Source organism: Typopeltis vanoorti, chromosome 2, assembly GCF_054136105.1.
Source record: "Typopeltis vanoorti isolate ZY-2024b chromosome 2, IOZ_Tvanoo_1.0, whole genome shotgun sequence".
Classification (NCBI taxonomy): domain Eukaryota; kingdom Metazoa; phylum Arthropoda; class Arachnida; order Uropygi; family Thelyphonidae; genus Typopeltis; species Typopeltis vanoorti.
The window spans coordinates 165,400,028-165,427,868 of record NC_143550.1 but is presented as its reverse complement, the minus strand read 5'-3'; the positions used below and the strand labels follow the sequence as shown (position 1 = coordinate 165,427,868).

Genomic DNA, 27,841 nt, shown 5'->3' with positions numbered 1-27,841 from the left:
AGTTGTGGACAAAGACCTTGAAATTCAGGGACCACATTGCACGTTGTGAAGACATCGCATTGGATAATAGCAATGATGCGAATGACACTAATATGCAGAAATAGAGAGGTTATGATGTCATTATATAAGAAGTTGTTATGTTATATAATTATTATTATATAATAATAATATAACATAACAACGAAATCTTTGCACAATAATGAGACCTTGATGAGGTCTCATTATTGTGCAAAGATTTCGTTGTTATGTTGGAAAGGGTCCAGAGAAGATTCACAAAGGTGGTCAGTGGTCTTTGGAATGTGGTGTTAGGGGACAGACTGAGAGAATGTAAGTTGCAGAGCTTTGTGAATAGCAGGAATCGGGGGATATAAGCTAGTCAGGGGTTGTTATCAGGTTGACATGGAAGAGATTTTTCATAGAATGGGAGAGGTGGGTAGAACAAGAAGCCAATGCTGGAAACTATATAAGGAGGACAAAGGAGTAGATTATTTGCATGAAGAGTGGTTTGTGAATGGAATGCATTGCCTGAGTGTGTTGTGGCTGTAGACACACAATCAGTTTAAGGCACAGCTGGATGAGCATTGTGTGCAATAGTGTGTACCTCCCACAATGAGTCTCTGACTCCATGGAGATCAAATGTTAATAATAATAATAATAATAATAAATATAATGTATGCTTATTACAAAATATTTAGATTCTGAGTTACATCACTGATATAATATATATGCCAAGAATTTCACTATGTGTGCAAAATATTTGTTCATAGCCTTGAATTAATTCCTGTCTGCAGAATAAATTTATGTTTAGAAAGAAGAAACAATACATCATGTCATACTGTAGGCTATGTTTGTAAACAAACATTATATGAATTTAGCAGAAAGAACATTGTTATGATTTTGGTAAACTTCATTTAATTACACTGAATATTGTGTTCAGGTTACACTGGATATTTTCAGATATGAGAGTGACACTATTATCAAAAACAAACTGCTCTTATGTATTTTTATTAATCATCATCAAATTCCCAAATCATCAAATTATCATATCCTGTACGCTCCCTAAGGGGTGTACAGGATATGATAGTACTACATGAAAAATTTACATCATTACCAACTTCTTATCTACAATTTTCCTCCAAATCAGTCTGCCACTTGTCAAGACTCCAACACTATCAGATCTTATATTTCTATCATCTAAGGCACATTGTATACCGTATCAATCCACCTATATCTTGGTCTTCCTCTGAATCGTTTTCCTGCCAAACTAGCAGAGAACACTTGTTTTGGTAATCTTTCCTCACCTAATTGTCAGCATCCAGGAATGCTAACACATTCCTGGATGCTGACAATATCAAGTTCTTTCCTAATATCTTCGTTTTTAATATGATATTGCCATTGATGCCATCTGTTCACGCTTCTAATCATTCTCAGGACTCTCATATTTGCGGTCTCTAGTTTTTGGTCAAGTGTTTTACTTCTGACCCATCTCTCAGATCCATAAGTTAAAATTGGCTTGAACACTGTCTTGTATACAGCTAATTTAGTGTTCTGACGAATTTCTCTCTTATTCCATAAGAGAAAAATTCATATTCCATAAATATGAATTTATTTAATTGACTTCCTACTATATTAGTTTTGTTGATTCTGTTATCTATTTCCATATTTAATTTACCATCTTCACTAAAAATCGTGCCTAAGTAGCTGAAATGTTTTACTTGTTCCGCAGGTTCTCCGTTCACAAAGCAATTGACATTTTCAACAATTCTGCCTATTTTCACTGTCTTTGTCTTTTTATTGCTGACCTTCACACCATACCTATTACAACAGTTATTCAATTTACTGAGGGAATCTTGCAGACTTGTAAGGGATTTATTTAGAAGTATAACATTGTCAGCATAATGCAAAGAGCTGACATTAACATCTCCAATTTTGACATCATGTTTAATACCACTTTCCTTCATAGTGTGATCCATATAGATAATGAATAACAGAGGGGATAATGTACATCCTTGTCTTCTCACTCCATCTTTAACATTAAACCATCTTCCTGTACTTCCTTCAATTCCAACTGCTGACTTACAACTCAAATAAAGACTAAATATTGCTTGATATAATGCCCCATTGACACCATATAACTGTAGCGTATTGAATAGCTTCTCTCTTGGCACCTTGTCATATGCCTTTTCCAGATCGACAAAACTTAAATACAGATCTTTGTTATATTCCCATGCTTTCTCAACTATTTGTCGTAAAGTGAAGATCTGATCCTGACAGCCTCTATTTGGCATGAATCCAGCTTGTTCTTTACCAAGCTTTTCCTTCCACAATTCTGCTAAACCGTTTCTCAAGTATACTGGCATAAATCTTACCAGGAACATTCAATAGGTAAATACCTCTGTAATTCTCACATTCAGTTTTATTTCCCTTTTTATATATGGGTACTATGGGAGCTTCACTCCAATCAGGAATTTGCCTCTCTGTAAAGGCCATCTGAACAATGCAGTGCAGCCACCGTAAGACTTCTATACCACCATAACTTCAGCATTTCTGGTCGAATATCATCTACTCCTGCTGCCATTCAACATTTCAAGCTTTTGATGGCTTTTTCTACTTCAAGTATGGATATGTATTCCTGACTGAATGCCTGATGAGTGTTTTTTACCACTGTGCTTGTTTCATTTAGAAATTTTTCGAAATAATTACTCAATACTTCAAGGATATCTTTTTCTCCAGTTTTCATGTCACCTTTATCATCTCTAACTCCTTCTACAGCTCTTTTCTCCATTTCTTAGCTTCTTCAACAACCTCCAGAATATTTTGCCACCTTCTTGATATTTATTTTCTATATTCTTGCAAAGTTCTCCCACAACTTTTGTTTAGCTAGTTTTACACAGTGTTTAGCATTCTTGCATTTGTCTCTATATTCTCTAAGAGCACAAGCTGATTTATTTGCGAGGAACTTTTGATATGCTTTCTTCTTTTCCTTCACTGCCTCTTTAACTTCCTGTGTCCACCATGGAGTTCTGATTTTTCTATCCTTGCAGACAACCTCACCACATGCCTCTCTGGCTGTATTTATTGCTCAAAAAGAGCTCACCACGTTTGGTCTTTTTTGTTTCAGTCACCCCTATGATGTCGATCTGGTACTTATCTAATTTCTCAACTAGCTCCATTTCTTTGCCATTCAGGCTTCTTATGTTGATAGTACCAATCTTTAACTCTGGTGATGTTGAGTTGGGGTGTGTTTTCAGATTTGTTCCAGCAGCTGACTTTTCGCTGTTCGCCCTGGTTCCCTGGCAAAAACGTGGGCCTTGTTTAACCAGGCGATGCCCAAACCGACATGAACTTTTGTCATGTTGTACCATCATTTTGTATTTTGGTTTAAGCCAATAAGAATACAATTTGGTTGGCTAAATCCCAAATTGCCAGCCCATCCTTGTTCGTTTAGTATCCAAGTAGATACCCAACAGGGTGCACCACGAGAAGGTGAGGAGTGGACATTAGGTCAGAAGCCCTGGTCAGTCTCCACATTCCTTTAAAGGCTATGTGGAGTTCTCCTCTCAGTTATACAGCTTTGACTCTTTAATATACAACACTATTATAAAGAAAAAATTGGAATGGAACATTCTGATTAGCAAATTATTACAAAAACAAATTTAATATAATATTAGTTATAGACCCTTCCCCTTTCATATAAAATCCTTGTGTAGTTTTAAATTGTTATGCTCTGCTTGTATGTTTTTGGTGATCCATAAGTGTAGGGAGGCCAAGGATTATAAGGTTTACATTTATGGATAGTTTCAGATGAGGATACAACATTGTTGAATAATGTTGAAGGTTTATTTTTCACTTGGTTAGACTATAATAAATTTAGTTTAATCCATTATCCAAGTGTGAGCAAACAAAGTTTGCGCCTGAAAATATCTTCAGGACTGGGATAAGGTAGCAGAACATCGGGCAACTCATAGCAAAGGTGGACCAAGCTAACATCACTCCTATCTCAGTATCTCCCATAATGCAAAACACATCTCCTTGTGGATATATATAATGTTATGCATTAAGGGAAGGGCCACTACCCTGACTAGTTTCGACCTTTATTAAGGTCTCTTCAGTTTGCTCTTACTTGGATAAAGGATTAAACTAAATTTATTATAGTCTAACCAAGTGAAAAATAAACTTTCAACATCTTTCTCTAAATCCAAAGTAATTTAATAAAAAGGTGGCACACCTTTTGGCAGCTCCTATAGGCAAAGATGACCTCGCTATTGCTTCTGCCTGGTATCTCCACTTCTGGGCCTAACCCCCACTGAAGAGACCTCAATAAAGGTCGAAACTAGTCTGGGTAGTGACCCTTCCCTTAATTCATAACATTATACATATCTGCAAGGAGATATGTATAATAATTTATTATTATACATAGTTTATTATTATTCAACAACAATAATAAACTAAGTTTATTATTATTGTTGAATAATTTTTCTACAGCATTTTTTTTGTGTGTGTGTGTTTGGGTAGGGTCAATATTAATTAAGAGATATGTCAATCAACCTGAGTAAGATCGACATGTTTTTGATCATACTTAGAGCAATAAAGTATTACAGTAGGGTTGCCTTTATATGCTTTGGTGATGATGATGATATTCTAGTTCTAGCATAGTTTTTTTTAAGTTAGTTCAGTCAATTCCACATAGGATAAGTTTCTGTTAGCCAATGGCTTCTCCCCTTAAAATCAACATAAGCTCTCTGGCCAACTCCCCCCCAACCACCACCACTAAAAAAAAAAAAAATCTGGAACACAAAAAATCCATTACTATCTTCTACGTCTGGGGTACCTAAGAAAAATTTGTATGCATTAAAAAGTATAACATACTGACCTCCTTCAGGCCTTACTAAAAATTAGCTATCCTTATGTACTCATCTAAAGATCTTCCCCACCTTCCTGTGATATATATAGTATCACTTGATCCTGCAAGCTTACATGCTTTGGAGAAATTGGCAGAACTCCTGACATCCATCTAGAAGAACACAGAAAATAAATGTCCTTCATTTACAATGCAGTCATTCTGGGGTAGCAGACTATGCCATGGATACAGACACTGAATCCAATGGGGGGGGAAATCTGCCCCTATACAGAAATATATTTAAATCAGAGAGACTATTTGTGGAATCTACCACAGCACTACAACATTCCCCAAACTTAAAGAAATTAGCTGTATTATACTTCCAAAAATCTAGGAGACCATCATTTTGAGATTTTCAACTGTTCATACTGCACTCATAGAAGGTGTCAGTTGGGACTGTAGGAGCCTGCCTTTTACAGTCAGTCTGTGTTTGCCTTCCGTATGGCTATATGTGAGGAATGATGTGCAGTTTACAGATGCATGGCATGAATTTGGTGGAAAAATGGAGTTAAATGTGACAGATGGATTGCACATGAATATATCTGAAGTTAGGGATCTGGAAGAAATTATCATTCAATGTGAGAAATGCAATGCAAATTCAGGGAAACCATTGCTATGAGGTGGAGAAGAGGGGGGAAGAAGAAGAATGCAGGTGTGTGTGTGTGTGTGTATGCACGTGCAGCCACCCTTAAGGTCATTGTGAGAGTGGGAAAGACCAAAGCATGCCAAATGTAGTTTCAGATCTCAAGTCTGAATGGAACATTCATTAAAAAGTATAATCTATGCATCTCAGCATATCTTTTTAATGCCTGTGGACCTAAGAATGTATTGCAATTAATGTATATATATCACTATCAGAAGCATCAGGAGTATAGAGGAAGAGTTTGTGACACATTGTTAGTTCAATTTGGTCAATGGAAGAAGATATAATCAGGGATAAAATGTAAAAGGAATTGTCCTCCTCATCATCATCCTCTTGTTCCATTGACCAGAGGAACAAGAGGATGATGAGGTTAGAGAGCAAACCACACTTTAGACATTCTCTTCTGAAGTCATGCCATTGCAGGAAGAAGATATAATCAGGGATAAAATGTAAAAGGAATTGTCCTCCTCCTCATCATCCTCTTGTTCCATTGACCAGAGGAACAAGAGGATGATGAGGTTAGAGAGCAAACCACACTTTAGACATTCTCTTCTGAAGTCATGCCATTGCATTTGCATTCTCTGAAAAACCAGGTGACAACATGCATAGTTTAAACCATATGCAGACTGATCAAGGCCTTATAAGGGAACCATAACTGCTTTGCATCTATATGTCAGTATCCTCTCCTTATTGCCATAAACTACTATGATGTCCTCACCATTCTTGGCTATGAAGTCCAAAATTTCTGGTGTGTTTCTACCATCACCTAAATTCCTTATTTCCTCCACCTGATTGTACATTGTGTATCCCATTCTTATGTAATAAATTTCAAAACATTACACTCTGCAATACTGAACTGTAGCCCCACTCAGTTGCCCACTCAAACAGGCTATTCAAACCCTTCTGTAAAGCTACAAGTTTGCATCATCAGCAAAAAACTGCATATACCTATTTAAATTACTCCCAATATCATTCATGTAAGTTAAATATTAAATAGTGGCTGAAACAGATCCTTGCAGCATATCACTGGTGACTTTCCTCTTCAAGGTTATTATTCCTACATACACTTACTGATACCAATCAGATAACCAGTTTCCTATGGTTCACTAATATGCTATGTAATTTAATTAAGTTACCAAACTCTCACATGGCAATCTATCAAAGACCTTTGCAAAATCTAAACAGACCTTGTCCCACAAGTGTAACTCAAAATTAGACTGCTAAGGCATAATATGCTTTTAATAAAGATATCCTGGGTATCAAAACAATCCTCCCAGTTAGCATGGGTATCAAAACAATTCTGAATTCCTAACTTTTGCAAGCCTTTAGATTATTAAATCTACATAATCCTATAATTAATTCCATTTACTTCTGTTCCAAAGAACAGAGGTAGGTGGAAAGGAAAAAAAACCTTTGCTTATTCAAAAAACATATCAACAAATGTCTTCTTTCTTTTTAGTAAAACCCCTTTTTTACACTTTTCAGGGGACTGATGAAAAAAGTGTAAATAGCAGGAAACGTAAAAAACATTAAAAAAAGGCTGAAAGATGGCTTAATGCTAGTATGTGAGTCTACATACTAGATTACAAAATTTAATAACTGAAAATAAGTGAATTTACAATTACTTACATTTATCTATTTAAAAAAATCTTTAATTGTTGATTATTTTTGCTTTCCATTTTTTTTTTTTTTGACATAGCGCCACACTGCTTTGCATTGAGTTCAATGCTTGACCTGTTTTTTACTATCGTGTTCAAAGTGGACACGGAGAGTCCAAGATCTTTTGCTAAATGCACACGTGTTCTGGCGTGTCAATCTACACGTCACAGAATTGCCATCTTTTCTTCTACCGAAATACATTTTCTGTCTTTTTTATCCATGTTACTAACATGGATAATCCACCACCGCAACTTGAAAGCAACTCTCACACGCTAAATTACATAGCAGAAATTCTGCAATATCAATTCATACTGTGATTGAAAAATCATGGTGTCGCTCATCACTATATTACTGCTGCAAGCATGCAAGTCACCATGATGGCAGAAACGAAACTACAGTCAAAAGCAATGCCATCTGGGAACAGAAATGTGCAGATTTCCGCAGAAATCTATTTGAAAATCAATATTGCTACCCAAGGAAAAAAACGAAAATCATGGGAAATAACGTCCACGTCAAGTTGTTAATGGCAGGAAAACAATATATCGTAAGAATACGCCTTAAGAGGGGACCAACGGAAAATGACATAAATGGCAGGAAAACGTAAATTGCGGGAACGTAAAAACAGGGTTTTACTGTAATCCTATAATTAATTCCATTTACTTCTGTTCCAAAGAACAGAGGTATAGGTGGAAGGGAAAAAAAACCTTTGCTTATTCAAAAAACATATCAACAAATGTCTTCTTTTTTTTTATCCTCTTACCTACGCTCAGGACTAATGTGCCAAAGGTCTTATGATCTTTTATTTGTGGATCAGATATTGCTCATACTACAATTTTGCTTTCCTTACCAACCAGGTCACCATCCTAACCTGTTCTATATACTCATCATGTAACCGATTACTACCTATCTCCTTATAATGCTTCCAAAATATCATTTTCTTCTGGATTGCATACTTAATCTATCTATTCATAATTTTTCACCTATCTAATTTAACCTCCTTAACTTTGGAATACATTCAGACATTGCTATTGTCTCCTTTTACATCCAAGCTTTTTTTGTAGAGTAGAGGGAGACAAGGGCAGAACAAAAGGCCATCACTGGAAGCTGTATAAGGCAGGTGTGAGCAAGGGAGTGAGATAGGGTTCTTTGCATTGAGAGTGGTTGATGAGTGGAATGAATGCCTGAGAGTGTGAAAACTAAATAGGTTTAAAGCAGTGCTTGATGATTTTTTTGTGTGAGAGTGTGTGGACTTCCCTCAATGAGTCTCTTGATGCCTCAGATGTTTGATGTATAATAATAATCATTAATATTATTATTATAATTATTATTCGGGGCTACATGGAGTCAAAAGACTCATTGTGGGAGGTCCTTCCTAGGAAACACAAAGTCTATCATACCACTCCTTGAACTCATTGACCGTTCTTGCTCTCACCACTCTATGCATTCCATGGTTCAACCACTCTCCATGCAAAGAAACCATTCCTTACCCTCTTGCTCACAGCTTTCTTTCATAACTTCCAGGGATGGCCACTTGTCATCACTCCTTTCCACTGTTTCACCAAGCAAACAAACTCCCCAGTGTCAACCCTGTAACTACCTCTCAACAGTTTAAAAGTCTCAATCATATCACCTCTCCTTCTATTTACCAAACTCTGCATTCCCTCATAATTCCCTCATATCTAACATTGTACAGTCCTGAAACCATCTTTTTTATTTGCCTCTGTATCCTTTCCACAGTTAATTTATCCCCCTTCAAATCCTGGGAACCAAATTTGAGAACAATAGTCTAAGTGTGGTCTGATCAGGGTCTTATACAATGGGATGATAACTCTTATCTCTGCAGGTTAGTATTGCAGCAATCCTCTGGGTTACCTTCACCACCTTTGCAATATGTTAACTGAATTTCAGTATTCTATCAATCATCACACCCAGATCTCTTGTCTCCCCTACTTCCTCCGGGATAGCTCCTCCAATCAAGTATGCAGCCTCCCATCGATGTATCCCAAACTTCACGACTTTACATTTTACTGCATTAAACTGACACCCACATTCATTTGCCCATCTGTCTAGTTTATTCAAATCCTCTTGCAGGATTTGAATAAACTAGACAGATGGGCAAATGAATGTGTCTAGTTTATTCAAATCCTCTTGCAGGGCTGCCACATCTGCACTATTACTAATAACCCTTCCCAGCTTCACATCACCTGCAAACAACCGAATATCCCCCTGCAATCCATTGACAATGTCATTGATATAAAGGTTAAACAATATAGGTCCCAGTACTGAGTCCTGTGGGATCCCACTTGTAACCTTCTGCCTCCTTGATATTGCCCCATCATTCACAACTCTCTGATACCTATCAGACAGCCAATCGTGAACCCCGTTGACTAACTTCACATCTAAACCCATGTGCTGCAACTTCATCAAGCTGTGTAATATGATAATCAGGGATAAAATATAAGAGGGATTGCTGTTATTATTATTATTATTAATTATTTGAAATTATAAAACCACTAAGAAAAATGTGAACATTATGTTCTCTTAGGATTGAATCTTGAAACAAGTCAAGCACTTCAACTCATGGCAAAGGTAAAGCATACTTTCAGATGGTGGTAGATGAATTTCATTGTTTTGTGCTAGGCCACTACTCTGTTTATTGGAGGCTTGCAAACAGCTTGAAAAAGTTCCATGTCTGGTTTGTACAGCAAGATTTCCAGATTATCTAACGATATCCCTACCCATAGGTTTACAACCTTTCGTGGGTGAGATTCACATAAAAAAACTGTTTCACTGGCTCTGAAAAAAATCTCACTTTCAGCAAGTGTGTTTTGATACATAAAAGTCAGTTACCTACATAATGAGAAAAGGATAATGATTTCAGTTTTTAGGGACAATTTTCAACAAACTACCATGGATATGGTACTTTGATGGCCTGGTTGGCCAAACAGTTAGCATATCTGCTCTCCAGCCAGAAGGCTACGGGTTCGAATCCCACCATGGGCATGGATGCTTGTCACTGTCTGTGGAAATACTATTGGTGGTGGCTGGCAGTAGATGGTGTTGGTGTAGTTGCTGTTAGGTGTAGTTGGTGGACTGAGTGGTGGAGACAGATAGCTGTAGAGTAGGTACCCTCTCTTGATGAGTCTCTTGGACTCCCTGGAGGTGTCACATAATAATAATGATAATAATATTCTGGTTTGCCTACCTTGGTCACTATGTTTTTAAGCTAAACTAATGTAAGGATTTTTTTTAAGGCTTGTGTAGTAATACCTAGACAATTTCCATGTTGAAAGTTTATTTTACACTTGGTTAGAATATAATAAATTTAGTTTAATCCTTTATCCAAGTGTGAGCAAACAAAGTTTGCACCTGAAAGTATCTTCAGGACTGGGGTAAGGTGGTACAACACCAGGGCAACTCCTTGCAAAGGTGGAGCAAGCTACCAACACTCCCATCTCAGTATCTCCCATAATGCAAAACACATCTCCTTGAAGATATGTCTAATGTTATGCATTAAGGGAAGGACCACTACCCAGACAAAGTTTACACCTGAAGATACTTTCAGGTGCAAATTTTGTTTGCTCACACTTGGATAAAGGATTAAACTAAATTTATTATATTCTAACACTTATTTATAACCCGATTTTGGCACGCACACTTAAAAAGGTTGCTTACCCCTAACCTAGACTTTGGTCTTCCTCTGGGTCTCTTTCCTGCCATCTTGGCATCAAACATATGTTTTATTATTATTATTATTATTATTATTATTCAGGCCTCCAAGGAGTCAAAAGACTCATCGAGGGAGGTCCTTTCTAAGACAAAGTCTGTCAAGACTCATCGAGGGGAAGTCCCCCCCTGAGAAACACAAAGTTTATCATACCACTCCTTAAACCCACTGACCGTTCTCGCTCCCACCACTCCATCTTTAAAGGTTAGTAAAACATATGTTTTACTAACCTTTTATCATACATAAGGTTTAAGTGATCATACCAACTTAGATTAGCTCTGCTCACACATTCTTGAATGCTAACAATGTCAAGTTCCTTTATAACGCCTTCATGTTTAATATGATTCTGCTATTATTGCCATCTGCTCATTCCCCTGTCTCAAAACTCTCATATGTGTGGTTTCTAATTTTTGATCAAGTGCTTTATTTTTAACCTAACTCTCAGATCCATAATTTATGTATGGGGAGCAATATCCCAGAAGAGGAAAATCACTAGTTGTGTGCCTCAAGGATCTGTTTCAGGGCCATTGCTGCTTAACCTGTATGTCATAAATATTGGCAAAGATTTGGAAGTGGATATTCAGTTGTTTGCAGATGATGCAAAGTTGGGGCAAACAATGAACAGTAGAGAAGAAGTTGTGGAATTACAAGATTTGAATAGATTGAGTGAATGGGCACAGGACTGGGGATGACAGTTCAATGTTGCAAAATGTAAGGTTTTAAAATTTGGGAAACAAAGATGGGATGTAGAATTTACACTTGGTGGAGGTGGAGGAAATAGGAGATCACAGTTAATAAAGATCTGAAATTTAGGTGACACACAGCCAAAACTGTGAGGACAACACAAAGAATTCTGGGAATGATGTAGAGGACAATGACTTACAGAAGTAAGGAGATTCTTTTCTATTGTATAAGGCTCTGATTAGGCCACTCATGGATTACTGTGCACAGATTTGTTCACCTAGTTTTCAAAAGGGCGAAGAGATACTGGAAAGGGTTCAGAGCAACTGACTAAGGTAGTTTCTGATCTCTGGAATGTCGAATATCAGGAAAGGTTGAGAGGATGCAATTTACAGTCTAGTGGATAGGAGGAAGAGGGGTGATATGATAGATATGTACAAGTTGGTAAGGGGTTGTTATAGGATAAATGTTGAAGAGGTTTTTAATAAAATAGTGGGAGATCAGGGGAGAACAACAGATCATCCCTGAAACTGTATAATGAGGGTGTGAACACGGGATCGAGAAGCAGGTTTTTTGCATGCAGAGTTGTGAATGATTGGAATGCCTTGCTGAGAGAGTGGAGTCTGCAGAGAATTTGAGTATGTTTAAGGTGTGTATGACAAAAGGACCTCCTAGATGAGTCTTTGACTTCATGGAGTCTTAGGATAATAATAATAATAACTTAAAATTGGTTTGATCACCATCTTGTATACTACTAGTATACTTGTATATTGCATCCTTACAAGAACCTTCTGTGGTTCCATAGTCACGAATAAATTTCATTGTCCATTTCCACATTTTTAAGTTTGCCCACATAATACTTGAAACTGCTTTATAATCAAGAAGTTTATCTTCATGTTCGGTGTTGAATACTATTGCTACTCCTTCCTTTCCTTGATCATTATTGCCTGAATGTAATATCCTAAACTTATTTATTTAGTAAAATCTCACCTGTTTTTGTCTTCTTTTCAACTTCCTTTCCATCAATACTTCTTATGTTGATGGTTTTTATCTTTAGTTCTTCTGATGTTAGGTTTTTTCATCTTCTTTTATATGTTGAAATTGATTCTGCAATCCTTCAAGTAATCCTTTGAGCTATTTCGCCAATGTTTGCAATATGTCCTGTGAACTTTAACCCTGTCCACCATCACCTTGTTAGAATTAGGTGATCTAATCTTACTACAAGACAAATATGATTAGAGAAGGAAAGGTAAACCAGGGGTAGGAGAATCCAGACCATATAAAGTTTTAAGAAACCTGTCTTTTGTGATATATAAGATTGTGGATGCTAAGTATCCAAATAGGTATATTAATAGCACACTTTGATAGGCTTAAGAAACATGATTATGATAAGAGCACTGTATTATCAGGAATATTGTTTAAGAAGCTTCCTTATCTCCATTCTCATAAATACAGAGCTAGATTTAGTCATCATTCTCTAAGATCATCTCCCAATCATAAGAGAACTTGTAAGTTTGGTTAAAAAAAATGGTAGGCCACTGTAGGATATTTGTATTAAAATTCAGATATCCCAGAAGTTTAAAATATATAAATGAATAAGTTAAAAGTTAATAATAAGGTATTATTTTGCAAAGTAATTAGTTAAACATTTGTTTATTTAGCAAGGCATTTTACAATGTTATTCTTATCTATGGCTACTTAAGGGTCAAAGCTGTATAACTGAGAGGAGACCTCCACATAGCCTTTAAAGAAATGTGGAGAACCGACCAGAGCTTCTGATCTAATGTCCAATCCTAACCTTCTCATGGTGCACCCTGCTGGGTATCCACCTGGATACTGAACGAACGAGGATGGGCTGGAAATTTGGGATTTAGCTGACCAAATTGTATTCTGATTGGCTTGAACCAATATAGAAAATGATGGTACAACATGACAAAAGTTCATGTCGGTTTGGGCATCGCCTGGTTAAACAAGGCCCACGTTTTTGCCAGGGAACCAGGGTGAACAGCGAAAAGTCAGCTACTGGAACAAATCTGAAAGCACACCCCAACTCAACATCACCAAAGTTAAAGATTCGTACTATCAACATAAGAAGCCTGAATGGCAAAGAAATGGAGCTAGCTGAGGAATTAGATAAGTACCAGATCAACATAATACGTGTGATTGAAACAAAAAAGACAAAAACCGGTGAGATCTTTCTGAGAAATAAATACAAGATGTTATATTCATGCAACGAAAATCAAGTAAAAGGAGTAGCCATAGTATTCAACACTAAATACGACACTAATCTTCTCGAATGGCGGGCAGTCTCAAGTAGAGTGATATGGGCAAATATCAGACTGGGGAATTGGACAACGAGACTTATTTGTGGCTGTGGTCCCACAGAAGGTTCTACTAAGGTAGAAGCAGAGGAATTTTTTGATGCTTTAGAAAAAGCAACTGACACAATGAAAAAGGAAAAGTTGGTCCTTGTTGGGGATCTAAATAGCAGAGTAGGAAATGATTGTCAGACATGAAAAATATTTTGGGAAAATTTGGAGAAGAGAGCAAAGCTAATAATAATGGCAAATACCTGTTGGATTTCTGCTCAGGACATGGACTGGTTATTACTAACACCATGTTCCAACATAAAAATGTGCACAAATTCACATGGAGAGAAGAGGAAAGGAATACAAAAAGTCTCATTGACTACGTTATTGTTGACAGTGATGTTTTCTCCATGGTTCAGGACACCAAAGTGTACAGGGGATTTGAAATTGGAAGTGATCACTATTTAGTCTTGAGCAGGATAAAATTGAATTTCATATTGAAAAGAATAACATGTAAGAAAGTTTTAAAGCGAATAAAAGTTGAGTAGCTCTCAGATGTGAGCTGTAGACTAAAATACACAAAGATTATTGAAAAAAAAAATGAAAGAGTTTGAGAACAGGAACCAAACCTTGGAGATTCAGTGGCAAGCTTTGAAGAAAACCCTGATTGATTCAGCCAGAGAAGCATGGGGAGGTTGTCTGCAAGGATAGGAAAATCAGAACTCCCTGGTGGACACAGGAAGTTAAAGAGGCAGTGAAGGAAAAGAAGAAAGCATATCAAAAGTTCATGGCAAATAAGTCAGCTTTTGCTCTTAAAGAATACAGAGACAAATGTAAGAAAGCGAAACACTGTGTAAAACTAGCTAAACAAAAGTCATGGGAGGACTTTGGAAGAACATAGAAAATAAATATCAAGAAGGTGGAAAGATATTCTAGAGGTTGTTGAAGAAGCTTAGAAATGGATGAAAGAGTGCTGTAAAAGGAGTTAGAGATGATAAAGGTGACATGAAAACAGAATAAAAAGATATCCTTGAAGTATGGAGTAATTACTTCGAAAAATTGCTAAATGAAACAAGCACAGTGGTAAAAAACACTCATCAGGCATTTAGTCAGGAATACATATCCATACTTGAAGTAGAAAAAGCCATCAAAGGCTTGAAATGTGGAAAGGCAGCAGGAGTAGATGATATTCGACCAGAAATGCTGATGTATGGTGGTATAAAAGTCTTACAGTGGCTGCACTGCATAGTTCCGAAGGCCTTGACAGAGGGACATTTTCCAGATGATTGGAGTAGAGCTCTAATAGTACCCATATATAAAAAGGGAAATAAAACTGAATGTGAGTATTACAGAGGTATTTCCCTACTGAGTGTTCCTGGCCAGATCTATGCAAGTATACTTGAGAAACGATTGAGAAGAATTGTGGAAGAAAAGCTTGGTGAAGAACAAGCTGGATTCAGGCCAAATAGAGGCTGTCAGGATCAGATCTTCACTTTACGACAAATAGTTGAGAAAGCATGGGAATATAACAAAGATCTGTATTTAAGTTTTGTCGATCTGGAAAAGGCATATGACAAGGTGCCAAGAGAGAAGCTATTCAATATGCTACAGTTATATGGTGTCAATGGGGCATTATATCAAGCAATACTTAGTCTTTATTTGAGTTGTAAGTCAGCAATTAGAATTGAAGGAAGTATAGGAAGGTGGTTAAATGTTAAATCTGGAGTGAGACAAGGATGTACATTATCTCCTCTGTCAGCTCTTTGCTTTATGCGGACAATGTTATACTTCTAAATAAATCTGCTACAAGTTTGCAAGATTCCCTGACTAAATTGAATAACTGTTGTAATAGATATGGTATGAAGGTCAGCATTAAAAAGACAATGAAAATAGGTAGAATTGTTGAAAATGTCAACTGTGTTGTGAACGGGGACCTGTAGAACAAGTAAAACATTTTAGCTACTAAGGCACGATTTTTACTGAAGATGGTAAATTAAATATGGAGATAGACAACAGACTCAACAAAGCTAGTATGGTCAGAAGTCAATTGAATAAATTCATATGTAATAAGAGAGAAATTAGTCGGAACACTAAATTAGCTGTATACAAGACAGTGTTCAAACCAGTTTTAACTTATGGAACTGAGAGGTGGGTCAGAAGTAAATCACTTGATCAAAGACTAGAGACCGCAGTTATGAGAGTCCTGAGAAAGATTAAAGGCGTGAACAGATGGAATCAATGGCAATATCCTATTAAAAACGAGGATATTAGGATAGAGCTTGACATTGTCAGCATCCAGGAATGCACTAGCAGAGCTAATCTCAGGTGGTATGGTCACTTGAACAGAATGGGAGAGGAAAGATTAGCAAAACAAGTGTTTTCTGCCAGGTTAGCAGGAAAACGACTCAGAGGAAGACCAAGATATAGGTGGATTGATATAGTACAAAGTGCCTTAGACGATAGAAATATAAGATCTGATAATGTTGGAGTCTTGACAAGTAACAGACTGATTTGGAGGAAAATTGTAGATAGGAAGTTACTAATGATGTAATTTTTTTCATGTAGTACTATCATATCCTGTACACCCCTTGAGGGTACATGTCAGGAATTTGATGATGATGATGATGGCTACTAGTCTTGCTTAGTTATAAAATAAATGTATTTATTTTATTGAAATTGCTGAAACTGAAAACGAATGATGGCACATAGCAACAACAATAACAGATCCGATATTAAAGCATAGTTATGGTTTTGTATGAGGTATCTAAGTTTTATGGTGTTTGTGTCATTTGTATATAAACAAACATTGTTTATGAAATGTTGTTAATGACACAGGAAGTGAACGTTACTGCTGTAATTCATGTTGTGTGAGTAATTAAATAAGCTTACCTCAGTGCATAAAAGTTTGAGAAATGAAGAACTGTTATAAATTTTGGTTGTTTCATTATGAAATTATAATTAAACTTTTTTGCACTGTGAAGAAAGAACTTCATTGTTTCAAGACCAATGCTGTAAAGTAATAATGGGGCATGTGATGGTGGACTTGAGCAGAGGTTTCCCAGTTACATTTCTGAGCACACACTGAAACAAAAAGAACATCACTGCATGTTGCTAGGCATTCAGCTGTCCAGGAAAAAACAGTCTTTAATATATGAAGACTGGACAGAAATGAGAAGAAATGTTAGAAATAGAAGACTGAAAGACGATATCCTTGTATAAAAAGATAAGTGTGAAATTTTTAGGAGTCATTAATTCATATAGATTTATTTCAGTTAAGGCTGAAATGGAAGTTTATTACTTACCAGTTCATACAAAAATGGGTCCAGTAAAGTTGTTTTATTTAGGATTCTCAGTCTGATAATGATTTCTAACAGTGGATATGGCCTTGGTAGTTTCTTCAGAAACTTTAATATAGAAGGAAAATTGTTCTTAAGTGTTGAAACTGTGTTATGTTTTAAGAAGAATGTTGAGACTTTCACATACAAAGTTAATTCATTCTAAAGTGATAAGTAGTTAATTCAGTCGAGTTTGGTGTTACTTTCATATAGAAAGTAAAGGTACTGAGGTGCATTGGATAAACCAGGATATCCTTTCTTCAGTATTCTGTGATTTTAGGATGCAAGAAGAATTTGTGTGACTTGTGTTGCTGTCATACAGTGAGCATTTCTGTTTAATGTTAATCTAAATATGAATAAACCCACCAACCTCAAATTCCTAGCTTCATCAACTCATATTTTCATATATGGACATGTGAAAACATGATTATCATATTATACATATTTTGTGATTTACTGCTCCAAGTTCCATAAAAGCCGATTAAAAAAAAGTTTACTGTAATTAACAGTTATAGGAAAGGGAGTATAGTTGGCAGAAAGGTGTAAAATGAGGAAGAGAAGTAATATAGTTTGGGTCATAAGTTAGTGAGAAAAGCTTATCAAGATCTATGGGAGAGATACCATATGTGGCAGTAGATTAAGAGGGGAAGGGGAATACAGTCATGTCCTTGTAAGGAAATCAGAAATTAAATTTTTTGCATGGATAGTGGTAGATATCTGGAATGAGTTGCCAAAGTGAGCTCATATGGACTGATATTATGGACAAGTAAGTTCATAAGTTCAAGATTATGTAGGATAGATAGTATAGTGTGCAGACTGGAAGGACTGGCTGCCTCCCACAGTGAGTCAATTAACTTCATGGAAGTCTGAAAATAATACTAATACAATACTATTATTGCTTATAAAGTTTATTCTTGTTTAGTCTAAATTTAAATTCTGCATTCATCTGATGTACCCAGTTGTAATGAGAGGAATGCAGTAAATATAAACAGCCAACTAAGAATTAGAATGTGTGCGAAGGAAATATTTAATAAGTTTCCATATTACTTCATATTTTTACTAATGAATTTTTCAAATAACGATTGATAAATTTATTAAAAATAAATAATATTTTAACTGTTCATCTGTAGAGAAAAAGGACATAGAAAAGAAGAGTTCTCATACCAAATAAGGAATCCCACCATTCTTACGAACAATTCTTTGAGCTTTACGGAAATTACAAACATGTGCAATTGTTTTGGCAAGTAGACATCGAAGTTCTAGACATTGCTCAGATAAGATTGCTACCATCGATTCTAAACCTTTTAGATCCACAATAGAATGACGAATTACAACATTCTGAGAAATTTCTTGCAAAATCTTTAATGATCCAATCTAGAAATAAAATATCAGTTATGAAATTTATTCTGAAATATATGACCACTGTAATAAATTTAGTTTAATCCTTTATCCAAGTGTGTGCAAATAAAGTTTGCACCTGAAAGTATCTTCAGGACTGGGGTAAAATGGTACAACACCGAGCGACTCCTTGCAAAGGTGGAGCAAGCTACCAACACTCCTATCTCAGTATCTCCCATAATGCAAAACACATCTCCTTGCGGATATGTATAATGTTATGCATTAAGGGAAGGGCCACTACCCAGACTAGTTTCGACCTTTATTGAGGTCTCTTCAGTGGGAGCCAGGCCCAAGTGGAGATACCAGGCAGAAGCATTAGCAAGGTCATCTCCTCCTATAGGAGCTGCCAAACAGTGTGCCACCTTTTTTATTAAATTACTCTGGATTTAGAAAAAGATGTTGAACGTGTATTTTTCACTTGGTCAGACTATACTAAATTTAGTTTAATCCTTTATCAACATCTTTCTCTAAATCCAGAGTAATTTAATAAAAAGGTGGCACACCGTTTGGCAGCTCCTACAGAAGGAGATGACCTTGCTAATGCTTCTGCCTGGTATCTCCACTTGGGCCTGGCTCCCACTGAAGAGACCTCGATAAAGGTCGAAACTAGTCTGGGTAGTGGCCCTTTCCTTAATGCATAACATTATACATATCCGCAAGGAGATGCATTTTGCATTATGGGAGATACTGAGATAGGAGTGTTGGTAGCTTGCTCCACCTTTGCAACGAGTCACCTAGTGTTGTACCACTTTACCCCAGTCCTGAAGATACGTTCAGGCGCAAACTTTGTCTGCACACACTTGGATAAAGGATTACACTAAATTTATTATAGTCTGACCAAGTGAAAAATAAACTTTCAACTATATGACCACTGATATACCATAATCATATTTTATATAAAAATTCTATATAAAAAATAGTAATGAAACTGGGAGAGTCATGCTGAATAGCGTAGAAAATGAGGCGATAAGTGATGCTTATGTGGACGGTGAATGAAGTTATGGGTGGTAAAATATATGGTGATTCTATGATTAAGGGTTATGGAGAGTGGTATGCCTGAGGAGTGCTTGGCTCGTGGGACAATAGAAAGAGTGTCTTCAGCAATAAAGAGAGAGCATTATGCAGACAAGATGATAGTTATGGTGGGTACAAATGACCTGAATGGTGGTATAAATCGGGTAGCAAAAGATTTAAAAACATTATTAGATATTGTGAAGAGGAAAAGTGTCAATGGGAGGATAGTGTGGGTGCTGCCTCGTTTTGACAATTACAAGTAGACGAGCGATGATAACGAATGATATGATTGCAAGAATGTGCAAAAAAAGAGGTCTAGAATTTGTTGATGTCTGGAGTGTGTTTGAGGGAAAAAGACAGTTGTATGCTAGAGATGGGCTGCATCTGAACACGGAAGGACATAAGCGATTGAAGAAGTTACTGTTTGCTGAACAAGTTGTAATTGGGCAGGGAAACTAATATTGAAAAGGTTGAGTGTCAGAGAGAGAGAAACTTTAGCAGTGATTGTATATTTATTGATCCTTATTCTCAGAATAGAGGGGATAAAAATTGGCATGGGACTACTGAAATTAGTGACATGTATATCAGTTCTAAAGCCGGTACAAGAACTAAAGGAAATCTGCAATTTTTGTATACCAATGCAAGAAGCATTCGAAATAAGAGAGAAGAATTTTTGGCATTAGTCAGTGAAATCTCGGTAAAAGTTGTAGGCATTAGTGAAACTTGGCTGTCAGCAGAAGATGTGGTCACTGGAATTGAATGTGATGGGTACAGTATTTTCAGGGAGAATAGAGAAGACAGAACAGGGGGAGGAGCACTGTTGATACTGTTTGGCCGATGTGTTGCAGCCAAAGAAAGTATTATATCAAGATGATAGACATATGAATGAGAGTTCATTTGAGGCGGTCTGGTGTAAAATAGTGACCAACGCAACCAAATATACAGGGGGTACAGGGGGAGATATTGAATTCATGCATCAGCAAATTAGCGCAATGAGTGCAGGTTTAGTGATTATTATGGGGGATTTTAATTATGGTGCTATCCATTGGAAGGAGGAAATATTACGCAGCAAAAAGGAAATGGGTTCATACATCTTCTACGAGATAATTACTTGAAACAGCACATGACTGAAGGCACACGTGGTGTGAGAGTGTTGGACCTGGTTATTGGTTCAGAGGATATATGCATAACTAAGGTATCCTCATTACCTTCAATTGGTGAGAGTGATCATGTGGTACTGACTTGGGAGGCTGCAAAATCTGTGGATTTTTCTGTTAAGAAGGGGTATATACGGAACTACAGGTTAGGCAATTATAACAAGCTTCGGAGTGAGCTTGCAGCCATCCCATGGCAGAACATATTACAGGGGAAAGATGTTAGCAGTGCATGGGATAAAATCAGCGGGTATCTAAGGAAAGCAATATCAGATTGTGTTCCCATGGTCAGGAAGACAAGCGAGGTAGGCGTTAGATGGATGAGCAGCAGTATCAAGCTTGATCTGCAAAAAAAGAAAATGTTATAGAAAATGTACAAGGAGAAATGCGATCAGTACAAGGCTCAAGCTAGGAAGGTTACCAGCATAGTAAGAAAAGCTAAATCAGATTATGAGAAGACCTTAGCCAATAAGATTAAGGGTAATCCCAAAGAGTTCTTCCGCTATGTGGCAAGTAAAAGGAGGAATGACTTCGGAAGGATAACTTTAGTGGGTGCTGATGGTGTTGAGGTGACAAAATCAGATGTAATAGTCGAGTTACTGAGTGATCACTTTTCAAAAGTCTATCACCCAAGTGAGGATATCTCTGTATCTGTAGCAATAACTAATGTGAGAACCGAAGTTAAGAAATCAGAGGTATTTAATATATTGCAAAATTTAAATGCAAACACTGCTGTAGGTTTAGATGGAATATCAGCTTGGGCGTTGTGTAAATGTGCAAAGGAATTGTCAACCCCTCTTACTTGGTTATATAACTTAAGTCTGAACTCTGGTATGGTCCCTAGGGAGTGGAAGTTAGGCAAAGTGGTTCCTTTGCATAAAGGTGGCTCTAAAATTGCGGTAGTAAATTACAGACCAATCACCATCTCGAGAGTAGTGGTAAAAGTATTGGAAAAGTTGGTTAAAGACAAAATTCAAGAATAGGTAGATCAGGATATGATACTCTATTGGGGCCAACATGGTTTTGTTAAAGGTCAATCCTGCCTTAGCAATTTATTAGCTTTTTATAATAGAATGACCTGAGTTAGACAAAGGAAATGGCTACACAGTGGTACTTCTGGATTTTGCTAAGGCTTTTGACAGGATACCCCATGGAATACTGTTGCGAAAATTGGAGCAGATGGGAATGGATACTAAATTAGTGATATGGATAGGAGAATGGCTCAGGGAGAGATACCAGAAGGTGGTGTATGGAGGAGCAGAGTCCAGGATGAGGCAGGTGACCAGTGGTGTGCCTCAGGGCTCTGTGCTTGGGCCATTGTTCTTTAATTTATATATAAATGATATAGGAAATGGCTTAAAGGGAGATATTCAGTTGTTTGCTGATGATGCAAAGTTGGGTAGTGCAATAAAAAATCAAGCTGATGTTGAAAGTTTGCAGGATGATTTAAATAAGCTGGTAGAATGGGCAAAAGGTAATGGATGTCAGTTCAATGTGGAAAAGTGGAAAGTTATGCATTTTGGAATTAAAAGATAACCAGCTGTGTACTATGCTGATGGAACGGTACTCCAAGAGATTGATGAGGCTAGGGCTTAGGGGTGTCGGTAGATAGGGAGCTGAAGTTCAAGGGACACATTGTTAAGATGTCCAAGATTGCATATAGGATTACTTGGTTGTTGAGGAACACATTGACATCCAGAGATAAAGAGGTTATTATTCTCCTTTATAAAGTGTTGATACTTCCACATTTGGATTACTGTGCTCAGGTCTGGTCACCTGGATTCCTTGAAGATGAGGAGGCTGTGGAAAGGGTTCAGAGGAGAGTGACTAAGTTGGTGAGTTAGGTTAGGTTAGTAAAAAATGCTCCATACACTGACAGATTGGGAGCTTGTGGATTGCAGAGGTTGGTTGATAGGCAGAGAAAAGGGGATATGATAAAAACATTTAAATTACTAAAAGGTCTTTATAAGATTGATGCAGGGGAAATGTTTCAGCTGTGTGATAGTGATGAAAGAACAAGAGGTCATCCCTGGAAATTAAAGAAAAGTGTGGTTAACAAGGGTGTGAGAACAAGGTTTTTAGCCTGGAAGGTGGTGAAATAGTGGAATTCATTGCCTGACTTAGTCAGTTCTTCTTCTGTAAATGAATTCAAGAAGAGATATGACAGATATTGTTTTGCTAGTTTGGGTCTCCTGCGATGAGTCTACTGACTCCATGGAGATACCCGTAATAATAATAATAATTCCGTATACACTGCTTGGAAAGAAGTCAGCGGAAAAAAAACACTCCCATGGGAAATATGCATTGTCATGTAACGAGTGATGTGTTTGTATTTGTAGCCAGTAAAAATTGGAGGAATATGATGCTCCCAAGTGTTATGTCCTTAATCTTTATATGTGTTTGCATATATACCTTATATCACCTTATCTTTATCTAATCGTTTCTTTTTGTCATGTGACTGCACCATTTGTTACGTACCTAACCCTATATGCATTGCATATACTTTAACTTTATTACCATTATATCTTTATCTACTCTTGTTAGTTATGTATACCCTACACACTCATACAAATTTCCTTTTCTTTAAACAAGCAAAATTCAGGCCACGCTTAAGTTTAGTCACGTGTAATTTAACTTATGATTAGGGCTTTGTCCAAGTATGGGATGCTGCCATTAAACATATCCTCTGAGACAGTTCACCTGATAAATATTGACAAATTTATTTTTAACTGCGCCAGCCAATACTGAGGATAGATGGGACTCTTATCCAAGGTGGCTCTCTCAGAGTGATACACAGTAACAAACTTCCAACAATAAAATAAACTAATTCCTGTTCTCCTTATCTTTGCATGCAGTCATGGCTCTAAATAATATTAACTTATACTCGTGGGTCCCTCTCGCTAGGTTCGATGGAAATTTTATTTTATGAGTGGCTATTTGAATTCATATAATAAGCGGGACTCAGGCAAATGCTATGAAACATATTTATTAAATCAAGAAAGTATACATGAGAAAATATAAATGCATGGTTAACTATATCGCGTTGCTAGCAAGATCTCAATTTCAATATTAACATTACAATACAAGAACAAATTAATTGGACCACTTCTATATATAATTTAACAAACTCCTAGCTTATGTAGCCTATCTTTTATCACTCACGTGGTCACTAGTTATATCTCACACATATCACAATCATCTCTTATACAAATCCCTTCTAGGGAGACATTTCTCAAACAGGGACAAGTCAATGGCAAAACAGGGATAGTTCCTAAAGTTCTTTACAATATGTCCATTACACAAAATATCCTAATGAATTCACACACAAATCTTCAACTGGGAATCAGAATATGACAATCTACATTACCGTTCCTGGAATTACTTTCAGTTCTTTCTTCTGCCTTGTCTGGACATCAAGGCTCCTCTAAGGTCTACAATTCTCCGGGTTACATACGATAGCTGGTCGGCCAGATTCTCCAAATTGGAAAGGCTATGTGCCGCTCAGGACTTTCACCAGTATCGCTGGCACACATCTGGATTACCGTTGTACGATATGGCATAGCTATCCTGATCTGAGGAAATAGCTAGCCCTAACTCGCACACTACGGCAGATGACTCATAACTTCTACGGCCAGCCTAGAATCTTCTCCACTGACTGAGACCGAGAGTCAACGTCCACGAGGTCAGGAAACAGGAACCAAAAAGCACTGTGTGTGTGTGGGGGGGGGGTTGCCGTTTATATTGCCCGCTTCAATCTCGGAAATTCACGCAATTCGCCACGTTGTTTATCGCGCTACGTGCACTCCTCCATGTGCGTGTGGTGTGTTTCCCTAGAAAGCATTCTAGCTTCCTTTTCGTATAACTTCACTTTCCCTCCGGCCATATGTTATTCTGGCTAAAGTGTGACCCTTGGACCTTAGCTTATACACTTTGCTTTCTTATACTACATGAAATGGGATACTTTACATAAATTAATACCTTAAATAAGTTTACTACATTGTTTTTTTTTTACTACTGTATTAGACTACTTTATTTACTACTGTATTAGACTTCCTACAAAACAGGTTAAGTCTCACATATTTTTCATATTAATTATTTCTTCACTTCTATCTTTCTGTTATTTATATATATATACACAGCATTCATATATTACCCAGAGGCAAACATATGTGCTTATTTTCCTGTTTGTCGGGAAACTCATGTTAAACCGTGAAAAAATTGGAATTTCTAAGATGCATAATCTATCACAATTCAACACAAGTAAATGCAACTATGCCCGGGTGAAATATAGGTTCTCCAAGAAGGGAACTGAACAAACTCTTAAAGAAGTATTGTGATAGGATGCCATGTTGTAGGCCTATTTATTCAGCATTTTGTTGACAAATTGGGCCATTCCAGGTCAACAATCAGTGATACCATACTGAGATAAAAATGCAAGGAGTCAACTGTAAGTGATACCAGCAGTGGATGACTCAACACATTCGCCGAATGTGACTGTAGGGTATAATATGTAAAAACTGGCATTCGTTGGCCAACATGTTGAACGTGGAGTTCCGGCATTCAACTGGAACACAAATCTGCACAAAAACACTCACAACATGGGTGTTCATGGTAGGACTGCAATATGCCAGCCCAACATTATCCAAACCAACATGCCGCATCATCTTCAGTGGTGTAAAGAGTGTGTACAGTGGGACATGGAAGCTTGAAAAGCTGAGTTGGAATGACGATCATGCTACACCCTCTACTGAGTAGATGGACAGGTGGTGGGGCAGATGCCTGGTGAAGGTCTCTTACCAGAGAAAATAACCCCAACTGTGAAATTCGGAGGTGGCAATGTGGTGGTCCTGTTTTTCCTGGTTTGGCCTCAGACCTCTGTTTGTGGTACCACGAACACTGAACTCCGAGAAGTATCTGAACATTCTGGACAATGTAATGCTTCCTACTTTGTGGCTTTTGTATGGAACTGACCATTGTCTCTTTCAAGCAAGACAATGCACTGTGTCATAATGCTACTGCTGTAATTGCCTGGTTTGAGGACACAAATGTCACCACACTTGACTGGCATTCACAGAGCCCTGATCTTAACCCTACTGAACATCTATGGTATGAACTGGCACATTGGGTGAGGTCAAGCAGTGTCCACCCCACAGCAGTCTAGGACTTCATTACATGCCTACAGGAAGAATGGCACCAAATTCCCATTGATCACTATCGTATCCTTGTGGAAATTATGCCCTGTAGGATTGCTGCAGTCATTGCAGCAAAAGGAAATCCTATATTTGTTTCAATAATGTACTGTCAGTAGGCATATTTAAAATAATTATAATATGTTACACAAGTTTTTATCTGATATTATAATTATTTTAAATAGAGATCCTATATCTCACATATGGGCAACTTGCAGGCCAGATCCGGCCCTCTACTTCTTTTGATCCAGCCCTAATCTATTTCAGCGAAGTTTGTCTGATTCATGGTGGGAGAAAACATGATGTGTTCTACTAACTCACATTAAGCTGACATCATATGACTTGTGCAAAACACACTATGTTTTCTCCAACCAAGGTCTCTTCTCACTTTGACTAGCGGCATATGTGAACATGTCACATGTCAGTTCGGTACTTGCGTTGGTGTTGTGCTTTGTTCAGTGCCTGCATTGATGTTATGTTCTGTTCGGTACCTGCGTTGATGTTGTGCTCTGTTCAGTGCCTGCGGTGTAGAAGACAGTTTTGTTTGACAGTTCTGAATATCGCTTATCAATTTGGGACAATGTCAGGGGTTATTGCAAAAAAAAAAGAAAAGTAGATGCAGAGAATCATCAATTTCAAGACAACTGGATGGAGGATTATTATTTTATTCTGAATAAAGGCTTGCATGTATGTTTGCTGTGCAACGAATCCATGTCCGTCAACAAGGAATACAACTTGAAGAGACACTTTACTTCGAGACATGCGGATCACCCAAAAATTGATGGACAACTATGAAAAGATGAAATACAGAAGTTGAAGAAGAACTTGGATACCCAACAGCAAATGTTCAACAAGCAAAAAATGCAGCACCACAGCATCGTCAAAGCCAGCTTTGTGGGAAGCGAAAAAATCGCTAAGCATTCTAAGTCATTTGGTGAAGGAGAATTTATCAAAGAATGTCTGCTGGATGTTGCAAGTATAATATGTCCTGAAAAAAAAAAAAGCACTTCGAGAATATTCGTTTGTCGAGACGTACTGTTGTCTGACGGACAGAAATTATGGCTGATGATATTAAAAAGAGTTTAAAAGAGAAGACTGCTAGATTGGAAGCATTTTCAATTGCTTTGGATGACAGCACCAATGCCTCCGATACAGCACAACGATACAGCAATATTTATTCGAGGAGTTGATGTGTGTTTCAACATCACAGAAGAATTATTGGTGCTTCGGCCGTTAAAAGGAACAACTACCGGTGAAGATATATTTGAAACAGTCAACACAGTCTTCGAGAGATTTGGGCTTAAATGGAGTTCACTATCAGGCATATGCACTGATGGAGCCCCTGCAATGATTAGTGCACAGAAGGGATTTACTGGAAAGGTTCATGAAAGAGCAATAGAACTACAGATCCGTCAGGAAAATTTAACAAATTTTCACTGCGTTATCCACCAACAAAATCTGTGTGCAAAATCGATTAAATTCACAAATGTTTGGAAGTTGTAGTAGCCAGTATTAACTTTATTAAGTCACGTGCACTTAATCACTGCCAATTTAAGGAGTATTTGGTAGACCTATTTTCAGATTATGAAGAGAGGTGGTTGAGTAAAGGTAAAATATTAAAACGGTTTTATGATCTGAGACAAGACATTGCACATTTTATGGACATAAAAGGAAACACAATTAACCAAGTAAAAGATGATGAGTGAGTGTGTGATTTAGCATTCCTTGTAAATGTCGCCGGATACCTAAACGAACTGAATCTGAAATTGCAAAATCAAGGACAACTGGTTCATGAACCGAATGGACAGGTCAAAGCTTTTTGTAATAAACTA

General features: G+C 37.2%; 1 protein-coding gene across 1 annotated transcript in view; it reads right to left on the bottom strand.

Moving 5' to 3' along the window:
* Positions 1 to 27,841, bottom strand: part of gudu (Armadillo repeat-containing protein gudu) — a 319,933-nt gene that overhangs the window by 191,234 nt on the left and 100,858 nt on the right. Inside the window, exon 5 of the mRNA XM_090413819.1 lies at positions 18,419 to 18,628. Coding sequence (XP_090269945.1) covers positions 18,419 to 18,628 — 210 coding nt within the window. The remainder of the gene's footprint in view (positions 1 to 18,418; positions 18,629 to 27,841) is intronic.